The 11319-nt window shown below is 34.3% G+C and overlaps 1 protein-coding gene across 1 annotated transcript; it reads right to left on the reverse strand.

The window, feature by feature from the left end:
• Window positions 1-2891: 2891 nt before the first annotated feature.
• On the reverse strand, window positions 2892-6790 carry LOC118053474 (indole-3-pyruvate monooxygenase YUCCA6). Its single transcript, XM_035064743.2, has 4 exons — window positions 5509-6790; window positions 4389-4637; window positions 3934-4056; window positions 2892-3765 (listed from the first exon to the last, which is right to left on the reverse strand). Exons 1-4 carry the CDS (start codon window positions 6196-6198, stop codon window positions 3523-3525), a joined length of 1305 nt encoding a protein of 434 aa, XP_034920634.1. The 5' UTR covers window positions 6199-6790; the 3' UTR covers window positions 2892-3522.
• Window positions 6791-11319: the final 4529 nt, after the last annotated feature.

Genomic DNA, 11319 nt, shown 5'->3' on the forward strand with positions numbered 1-11319 from the left:
TTTTTTTAAATGTCTTCCCAACTTTTTAAGAATTCCTTTGGAATTCTGTAAGTATTTTTTTTGGCAACAAATAAATAACTACCGGCATGTTTTTTCATCCATAGTTCGTCCTTAAACGCAATTACCAATGGGTGTTAATGATTTTATAAAAGTTCAAGGCTCATCTAGTAAAAACGGTGCTTGAATTCATGGTGATTTGTCCATCGATTGGGGCTCGAAATCATGCTAATAAATGGTATTTCCGAGTTCCCAAACAAGCCTTAGACCTTCTTTTTTTTGCCCTCTTCTTCAGAAGCTTAAACAATCATTTTCATTCCAAGGTAATTGGAGGAGAAAAGGGTGCATTGAATCTACAAAAGGACATTCTAAAACTCACAATATTGGCTAAAAGACTAAGAAAATCTTTTCCCATATCAACAACAAGACTATAGAAGCTCAAGATTAGTACGGTGCTCAATGGGTCCTAAAGGCTTCAAGCATTATCTTTGCGGGGTGCTAAAAAAGCAAGCAAAAAAACCAATCTAACTTTAGATGTGAGAGTTGATTGGGCAGTCAAAAAGATCGCTATTTTTTTATTAAACTAGTTGCAAAATAATTCCAAGAACAAAGAGAGGGGTAGAAAGGACAGTTTACGGGGGTAATAAAGGCCCAAAGGGGTCCAATGTAGATAGGCAATTGGATCTCATGGGCCATGCAAGGAGTCCCTGCTAAGGGCTACCCTCCCTCGCATGCCCTTAAATGGAATTTGCAGGAGAAATAATGGCCCCCCTTTGATGTTGATCCTTCCTCCTCCTCATCATTGTTACTAGTGTCGTAGTGTCCTCATGATTCGATTTAATATTATGTGCCTATGCTCATCAACAACACTATGCGGTCGGAATAAACCCTACCACCTACTTTCTTAAAAATCCCAACTACCCTCTTCCATGTAATTATACACATATTGTCAAAACCAAGCTCGTATGCCATGAGCGCATATATATATATATATATAAACAAATTATTTAGAAGAAAAGTAAAATGAATGCGTTACAAAAAAGATAGGAAAAAACAAAGAGAAACATAAGAGGAAAGAGGAGCCAAATTTCATGGTCCACGATCTTAAGTAAAAATAGTAACTTTTGGCTGAAGATGGTGTTAAATATCTAATATTAATAAGTATAGGATAGTATAAATTTACAAAAGCTTTAATTAAGAGCAGAAACAGTCCATTCTCCTCTCTTGCATTAAAATCTTAAAACATGAGATTTGAAAAAAAAAAAAAAAAAAACCAAGAAGAGCTAGAACTCCTAGTTTAATGACATATATGCATGCCGAGTTTTGTGATTGTAACGTGATTAATTAATTGTTCTTGTTCTCACAACTAATTAATTACTAGTTATTGAAAAGGGAATTTATATATATTTTTATTTAAAACACAAGCAAAACGAGGGAGAGAGAATTAGGAGCATTTGACCATAATCAGGTCGAGATTTGCTATTCGCTAGTTGAATAAAACAAGCAGCTTCTTCATTCATGAAGAAACTTCAAAGTCTTTTGCCCCTCTGTTCATACTTCTTACACTTGGGATCGATCGATGGGAAAAAAAGTAAAGGCCAATTTGAGGAAAAAAGACATGGCACAATAATGACTTCGGACACAACCCTCTTCCACATAACAACAATATTACCAAAAAGCACAAATCAAGAAAATAATGTTAAGTGATCGTATATAGATAGTGATGGGAATTTTGGAGCTGTTTTCATTCCTCTTAATTTGGGATAATGGGATTTAACTAGCTAGATCCTAAAAAAAGTATGGGGTTCCATTGAATCATTTCCTATTATACTTATTTTAAGTCTTAACGGAAAATCAAATCTTTTCTGGATTTCTTCTTCGATTTTTTACAAGCATTTCTTTTTTTCCTGTTCATCGGGAGATCTGATGAGCGAGTCTTTGGATGCTATAGCGATGGATAATCCAGAAAAGATTTGATCCGATTACTTGTGGATTCTGAACATAATTTTAGGAGAGGTAAAAATAGTTAAGTGTGTATATATTAATTACATATCTTTTTAAGAATTTGTATTTTATTGCTTAAAAATAATTTGGATGTTAGGAAATGGAAATAATTAGATATAACCAAGACAAATATTGAAGATGTTTTAGGAGTAGATTTTATATGTATATATATTACAATCTACCTATTAAATTAACAAAGATTGGAGTACTATAGTTGATTTTAATTTCCAGGTTAATTGGTTGTCACCGGGTAATTTTATGTCTGCTGCCATGTCCAGCAGCTGTCATATTCTGTAAGAATCAGACACACTAATTACCGATGCCATATCTTATGGCAACATGTAGCTAAAGTCGAGAAATCTATGCTTACAACTTTTCTTCTGATAGTTTCCTTTATATTTGTGGGTCAGAGAACCTTCAGTCCCACCTGATATTAATCCATTTTAACTTTTTAAGGTTGATGAAAACTGTAATGGCTATCAAGAGCGTCCACATTGCTTTAAGATCACTAGGAAGATTCGAAGGATATCACATCTGCTTGCCCATTTCAGGTTACCCACTTACTTGTTGGGAAAAAAGAGAGGTCATGATCTTTCGTGGTGCTTCCATGGTTTGTGGAGACACTAATTTGCACAGAGAGCTCAGATTGTGTAAAATTAAGCAATGTATATCTCTAATTATATTAATTTAGATGGTTCTAATTTGAGAGCCAAATTGAAGCAGTATTTAATAGGATTCTGAGGACTTCTGATTGCGCACATACAGGTTCTGAAGAAAGGTGGTGGTCCTGCTAGCTGCTTGCTGCTACATTATGAAAATCAAGATTATAGCAGAAGTCACAAAAAAGGAAAAAGAAGAGGAGAAATTAAGATAATTCCTTGCACAGGAAATTCAAAATCCAAGAATATATATGTAAGGATTTCATTAGAAGTCATCAATGCCTCCTGTTGAAAGTCACCATGACATACATCCATCCCAAAACAAAGCCTAGAAACGAAGCATGCAAAATTAAGGGCTACATCAGAGAAAAACTTCAGAGGGTTAAACAGTCTCATCATCCCAAACCCAGCGATGGAAGATCAAAACAAAGGTTAAGCGCAATCATATCAGCACCTAAGCAAACAAGTGCCAAGCAATCTAGCTACCACCTTCTTCATCCTTTTCCCTCTCTAAGAGTCATACCTAATCAGAGAAAAAATGTATTGTACAAGCTGTACATGATGATCGATCATATAGCTGAGGTCCCCCCAAGAAACAACACAGTTACACCAACCTTCTTTCACTCTCAGACCCCTCCAATTCCCCAGCCGGGCTTAATTTGGATGGTGTCATCTTGACAAGATAAGGGTTTCCCCCTCCTGTGTAAACCCTTTTAGTTTCTCCACTATTGGAGGATGATATGTCGAGTTTGGCACCATCACCATGTTGTGTCTATTGGCATATACCACCCAAAAAACGCCTCAAAGGCTATAGTTCTTCAATCAACATCCTCTATAAATCTAACTCAAAACAGGAAAAACTTCATGGTGATGGTGATGATGATGATGATTTCAACAACAGTACTGACCGGTGATGATGATCATACGGTGCCGCTTCTTCATCCCTACACCGTTCAATGTCTTCGGCTATTCTTTTAGCATCCATTGAAGCTCCTAATATTCCACGTTTAGTGAACCCCACTGCATATAGCCCACACTCTCCTCTCCATCCATTTGGAAATGGTCTTTTAGGAAACCCATCTTTCTCCGAGAACATGTCTCCTTCCTGACAATTCAAAAAATAAAATAAAATTAAAAATTAAAACCCCTATGCTCTTTTTCTTTAGCCTTTTGATCATCAACTTGGTGCAAAAATATTAACATATATATCCTCAAGAATCAAGAAGCTTGGATAACAAAGGAAATGAAGGGAAAAAAGAAGAAGAAGAGTTACCTTTAGCCAAAATGGCACGTTACTTTTGTAGCCCGTTGCTAAAATAATAGCATCAAAATTCTCGATTTTCCCATCAAGAAACTCAACGGTATGACGTCTTAGCTTCTTAATTCCTGGACATACCTAAAACAACAAAGGGAAATTCAGGAAATTTAGGGCAAGAATATAATTTCTTAGAGTCACTAAACAAATGGGAACTTGCTAGGAAGGGGAAATTAAAAAGTGGGGTTCCATCTTCTTCTTTTTCCTTCAAAAAGATGAAAAATTGAAGAAAATAAATCAAAAGGGAGTTAGAATTACGCGACACAACCAATGAAATCAAGAAAAGCAAACGGTACGATTGTTTGGCACAGTAGGATCCATTTCAAAACATACATATGGTGCCAGAGAGTGCAAAATGAAAAGTGATGTGATACACACACACTATATGATACGTGATATAATTGTGAAAGTACCTTAACGTCTCCACTTTTGATCTTGGCCAGTGTCCCAACATCTAAAACTGGGGTCTTCCCGGACATGTTCTTGAGTTCGAGGGGACCCAATCCCGGCCGGTCCAATCCCAATCGTGCCGTATCACCGAGCATTAGCCTCGACACTATCAGCAGGAACCGGTCGACAAGGCGCATGGGCAGCCACTTGAGCAACCACATGGACAACCCGAAAGTTGATTTGCCTAGCATCTCTCGAGGCAGAACATGCACCTTCATTCAAAACAAAAACCATCCCTCAGAAAATTAAAAGACAAGTTATTACTACCACAACTCAAAAGGCTTAAAGAATGACTAAAAAAGAGCTTGAGTTGATCTTGGTGAGCCCCCTCTGGTTGCCCTAGGGGTGTGTAAATATGGGCTAATTCATGCCAGGCCATAACTGAACATGCATGCCTGGAGGTCTTTACAGAGATAAATAAAATTAATCATGGGAGCATAAAAAAGGGAGATGTATGATTATGACAATATATGTAAGATCCTACGACTCTGACCAATGTTGCGCATGCTTGGGAATCCCAAGAAAGTGAAAGATCATTTTTTTTTTTTTTTGTATTTAAATCTACATATCCCTATTTTTTTCTTCTTTGATCATGTTACAAAACAAAAAAAATAACAAGAAGAAAGCTGTTGGAGCTTGAAGTCACTGTGCACACCCAGCCAATTGGAAATTGTTCTAAAACTCCTAGGAGCCTCAAATACATGCCAAGATAGCAAAAGTTTTGAATGGGTTTTATTTTATAAATTAAAAAAAAAAAACATTTTGCAAACATTTCCAAAACCAGGGATTTGAATGTTCGAATTGAATTTTCCAAAAAGAAAAGAAAAGAAAAACAGTGTATCTTATTGTTGAATAATCAAAACTAGCTTTTCTCCCCATCAGGACTTTAGAATAGAAATTCTCCAAAGGCTCCTCGAAGGAAAAACCAGTCCTTTTTCCTCATAAAAAACATGCGGAATTAATTGGACTGGGCAAAGGCTTAAAATTTTTTGCTACAAGGTTTTAGAGAGAGAGAGAGAGAGAGAGAGAGAGAGAGAGAGAGAGAGAGAGAGGACGATGCTTGATTAAGATGAGTATACTTACTGTATCTCTAACAACAAGTGAAGGCTTAGCGCTATGATTGCAGAGATCCAAACAAACTTCCATTCCTGAATTCCCACACCCCACCACCAAAACCTTTTTGCATCTAAACTCCTCTCCACTTTTGTAACGACTTGTATGCCGAATATCCCCTCCAAATTCTTCCATTCCATCAATCTTTGGCACCACTGCCTCCGCATTCTCTCCGGTCGCCGCCACCAACCACCGGCATATGTACTCAGTCTCCTCTAACTTTTTCCCAACAGTCTTCACGCGCCAAAACCCAATAACTTTATCATATTCGGCATGTAACACAGTCTCATTGAACCGTGGTCTAATCTCAAACTTGCGTGCATACGTCTCTAAATATTGAATAAATTGTTGCTTAGTAGGGTAAGTTGGAAATTCACTAGGGAACCCCATGAGAGGAAGCTCACAGAATTGTTTCGGTAAGTGAAGGCGTAGGCGATCATAAGTCTTTAACTGCCACAAAGATGCTATACAGCTAGATCTCTCTAGTACCATACTCGGGAAACCTTTATCTTTGAGACAAGCTGCCACGGCAAGGCCAGAAGGACCAGCGCCAACAATAACTGGACCAGGGACAAAAACACGACGTGAAGATTTATTCATGATTTTGTCAAAAAGAGGATCATGAGCTTGTTTGCCCTCTATTTCTCTCAAGTATTCCATGAACAGTGCAAGAACTGAGTAAAATATACGAGTGTGGTTGAAAAAAAAAAAAAAAGGGTTATCAACACACTGATTAACTGTATTAGCTACTACTAATACAAGTCAAAGCTGGTTTGGTTGTTGAGCTCAGGAGAAAGGGCAAAATGAAGAGAAGCCATTAGGCAATAAAACGTGTAATTGCTTGTTGATTGAGGAGAGAGTAAGTGGGGGACTAAGTTGAAAGATTAAGCCGAGATTTAGTGATGAATTTCTCTCTTATCTAAAGGGAGAGTAGGCTTTGTGAGGGTCTTGTGAGGGGATTCCTTAAATATTGGAGTGGATTAAGAGGACTTATCCACTTATGAGAATAGGTTTTCGTTTTGTTTTTTTGAAAATCTCTGTGTTGTGTGGTGTTGTTCAATGGTGGTTAAATCCGGAAGATGAGCAATGAACTACGGGGCAAATCAGCATTCAGCAATGAATGTGAGGGAGAAAGAGAGAATGGGGGGGAGAGGGAGGGAGGGAGAGAGAGAGTGTGAGAGAGATGGTGATATGTCTATATATATATTCCTTTTGTTCATAGAATTACAACTTAAATATGAGAGAGGGCTTGAGTGGTAAAGTGTGGTTATACTAGTGGGGATATATTTATATGCATCGACTATAGAGTACGAAATATTTAATTAACATTTACCAACACAATATACATCGGGCTTTAGCTATGCTTCAAGAATGATCTTTATATATGTGTGTGTGAGTGAACTTAAAATAGAGATCCATCGACGTCACTCCACTTGTCATCGGAGAGAATGGGAGATGCTATTGGGTATGGATTAGTAAAACACAAGTGAAGATCCTTGAAGCACTTCACTTCCTCGACAAATCATGTCTTAAACCAGTCACGATAGTATTTAGGATTAGTTTAATTAATTAAGAGCCACTAGTCTAGAAGGTTGCTCCTCCTGGCTAGCTAGCTATAGGCACTGTGATTTCCATGTTGAATCTAGCCATGTTGTAGATGGAAGTGATGTAATTCTGTGGGTTGGCAATGGGTTGGACCAAGGACCAACTTGGGCTTTGTGTGGAGTGTGAATTGTAACCAAGATGTCTTCCACGATGAACTATGCGGCAAAGGTGTAATCATGGACGGACATGTAGGGCTGCCTGAGGCCAGCAAAAAGTGAAAAACATACTGAAGTGAAAATCTAAGATTTCCATTCATGTGTGTTTGATTCGAGTAATTATGATGTGCCTCAAATTTCAAGTGGACGTACTCATAGTATCAGAATTTCCATCGAGAAAAAAGTCATCCATTAGAAAATCAACTATCTCAACTTTGAATTGACTTCAGATTATATATACATAATCGGAGCAACATTTCTGATGATATTGCGGTGGTCAAGCTACCTGCTGCTACGTATACAACCGTGAGACTACATACACAATTACCTCTAAGCTGTAGCCATATGCCTTGCGAGAACGATGACGTTGGCGAATACTATTCTGTATATCTAGCTTTGATGGCTCCATACTACTACGATAATTAATGAGTAAAATAATCCTTGATCGAAGCATAGATTTTGTTAATAAATGGATTTACTTTTAGAAAAATTGAGAGAGATAAATTCTAATTTATCAAAAATGATTTAATTGCATGTTTGATGAGTCAATTCAATGACTTGTTGGCTCGGTACTTAACTCGGGTGAAATTAATAAATTTTTTAAAGAAAAAAACACTCAAAGGTTAGGTTAATCTTTTAAAATCTAAATCTTGAGCTGGGTTTATCATGTGTCTAATCTTATAGCTATTGTTATTAATAAAAATATATCCCAAGATATAATAAAAATAAGATTAATTTAACTTCTTAGTGGTAGTGGTAACAGCACTATTGTGCTTATAATAACAAGATGATAAAAAAAAATTAGTGTTATTATTATTGTTAATATTATTTGTATTAAGGAGTTGACGAAGGCCATGAATTCTATGTGGCAGCACCACGCCCAAATAAACCACCAAATCAGCCCATTGCTTCTTTGTTAATTTAATTAATTGAAGATCGTGTCAAAAGAAATAAACAACGGAAGTTTCCTTTTTCGTACCAACGTGACTAATTAATCTTTATATATATATAAACAAATTATGGGTGCTAAGGTTTATATATGTGTGTGTGTGGGAAGGTAGGTCAGCAAACCTAAATTTTTCAAGTAGAAATATCACGCTCATATTGCATTGCTTTTATATTTGAAAAAATTCCCACCATATCTGTACTATATATTTTATATTTTATGGTTCTAAAGATAACATAACTATTCATTAATGCATATTTAACTTGTACCAAACTAATCCCAATGTCATCTTAGCAGCTTGAATTTGAAATTCATATTGAAAGTTCATGTTTATATTAATTTTATGAGGATGATGACGAAAACTGAAAATTGAATCTACGAGGATAGCTCGTAGCAGTAGCGCTCCACTTATTAGTATATTTTAATTATTGATTTTTTTTAAAAAAAATGTCTTAAATTAAAAATAGTGTTTTCCTGCTCTAAATAGTCATTTATATATCATTATAGATATATCATTTAATTATTATGACGTGTGATACTTTTTAAAAGTATTTTTTATTTGAAAATATATTAAAATGATTTTTCTCAATTTATTTTTTTATTTTTAACACTACATTTTAAAATCATAAAAAATGATAAAAAAAATATTAATCTAGTGTATTTTCAAAATAAGTTTACCTATAAAAAACATTCAAAAACATAAATTACAGTGGTTCCAAACAGGTAATTACGAGCAAAGAGTGTGTTAATTAATTAATAGCAATATAGGTTTAAATATAACCAAACAAATTGATAAGCGGAGGCAAATCAAGGTTCAATATATACTTAATAGGCATGTTGATTACACGCTAATTAGCCTACCCTCTAATTTCTAGCCATGTTGGATGTTCCTTTGGTGCAAACAGCATCACTGTTGAAACTTGTAAGGTTCAAACTTTAACGTACAATTATTAAGAACTAATAATTTCCTGATCTGATTGCAGAAAGCAATCTGAGCACAGATGTGTAACCACTAGCTGGGCTTCAACTTGGTCAGAGGAAATATCAATGAGAGGAGCTACACTCAAATGGGTGGCAGCCTTGGGACGGATGGAGGGCCACCACCCCCGGAGACATGACAATGTAGGTGGTTATTTAACTACCTCCCCCCCCCCCCCCTCTCAGATGTTGATTTCTTGATCCCCAGTGAAATTTATCATATATATATATATATATATATATATATATATATATATATATATATTGAAAGAGAATTCATTCCATGCTGTTCCATCTCCTTTCTTTATGGAAACAATGGAATATTATTAACTAGTCATAATATTAGCTAGGAATGATCATGGAATTGTGCTTTCCATGAATTATTCTATTGATTTTTTATTTATTTATCAGCCACTTGGTATACAGTTTATAGCATACATATTCTATATCATCATTAACTTTAAATTTCAATGATTAACTATGTTAAATAAATCTTGGTTTATTTATTAATAATAAAATGATTAAAGTTTTATCCGATAATTTAGTTAAATTTTTGAGTTAAAATGATTTGGAATTAAAAAAATTATTTGAAAAAGTATGTTATAAAGTAATGGAATGTTAGTACTTTCGAGGCTAACAATAATATTAATTGGGTCACAAGTTGGAAACAAATCCCAAAATACTTTATTTAATTAAAAATCTGAGAATATGATCTTGGACCTAAAGCCACACGAGATTTTCAAGGGCCAAAGATTTCTTCTCCGGTGAGAAATTTTCCACACGAAGAATTAAAGGGTGAAAGTGGATTAAAAACAAGGGGATGGTCTTTCTTTCTCTCTCCAATCCTAACCGCGCATAGATTATGAGTTATTTATTAGTTCATCATATTATAAAGGGATTTGCCTTTGAATTTTTATTTAACGAGAATATCTGAACTGGAATATAGACAAAAATCTGTTTGATTAAGTTAATAAAAACTAAAATATAAAATAAATTTATTTAATTTTGAGATAATTTGTTTCTAAACCGCAAGAATTTAAATATGAGATGAGTCGTGAAGAGCAAACTCAATTATAATTCAGATTAAACTTCTAAAGTTGGTGGTATATTTTTAAGTATTTTTGCTAAGAATGTTTACTTTCCTTCTTGATAAACTATGCAAATTTGAAAAGATTAGACTCATTAAGTGCTTGTGTTAAACAAATCATTTACTTTGTTGTTAAAATATTATGTGCTCTATCATTAAAAAAACATAAATTCTCATATTCAATTCATGGTGTTGTATAGATTAGTGTTCAAATGCTCTAACCATACATATCTAAATTAATGTATTAAGAATATTTATTTTTGTAACCTCCCTAAAATAATATAGAAAATAAATTTATTTACGATCTGAGCTAATATTTTTAAATTTCATTATTATTTTAGGATAGAAAAGATATAGATATTAAAAACAAAGAGAACATATTCCTTTTATACCTCTAGATTTGAAAATATAGAAATTTATTTTTAAATTTTTATCTCATTTCTTTAACAAAATATGTTTATGTTTTTATTATTCATCTATCAAGAAATTATTAAATACATAACAAATAGAGCCCATTTGTGCTTAATTAAGAAATCCTTAGAAAATCACCTCTTACTTTAAAAGGTCCAAATCATTATTTAAGATAGGCTCGCTAATAACTAGTAACTTGAAATATCTTTTATAATCTCTCTTTTGTTCCCCTTTTATTTCTTTTTATTTACCATTTATTAGAAATATATTGACTCAGTGTTTGAGTGATGTTATGGACAACACTCTAAGATCATCAAAATCTTCATCCATTTTGTATATTTAACCACTTCACCGATTTGTAAACTATGATGACCTACCTATATTTTTTGTTTTGTCTAACCTTTTTGGCTAACAAGATTAGTACTCCAATAAATAAGAAACTAAGATCACCTTTTCCTATTATTAGCAATCCAATCCAAGTTGAATGTTCATTATATATATACTCAACCAATCCCTAAAATTAATTAAATAATGTGATTAATTATATATTAATTCATGCTATTTTTTCTTAGTGGCCATTTAGCATTGTAGTCCAACCG

Source organism: Populus alba, chromosome 6 (assembly GCF_005239225.2).
Source record: "Populus alba chromosome 6, ASM523922v2, whole genome shotgun sequence".
In the NCBI taxonomy this organism is placed as follows: domain Eukaryota; kingdom Viridiplantae; phylum Streptophyta; class Magnoliopsida; order Malpighiales; family Salicaceae; genus Populus; species Populus alba.

Bases quoted from the DNA above. Each gene is read 5' to 3' on its own strand.
- LOC118053474 (XM_035064743.2), bottom strand. From the start codon at position 6,198: ATGGAATACTTGAGAGAAATAGAGGGCAAACAAGCTCATGATCCTCTT. The intron at 4,638-5,508 runs GTAAGTATACTC...TTTTGAATGAAG, and splicing joins CACTTGTTGTTAGAGATACA to GTGCATGTTCTGCCTCGAGA. The intron at 3,766-3,933 runs GTAACTCTTCTT...TTGAATTGTCAG, and splicing joins ACGTGCCATTTTGGCTAAAG to GAAGGAGACATGTTCTCGGA.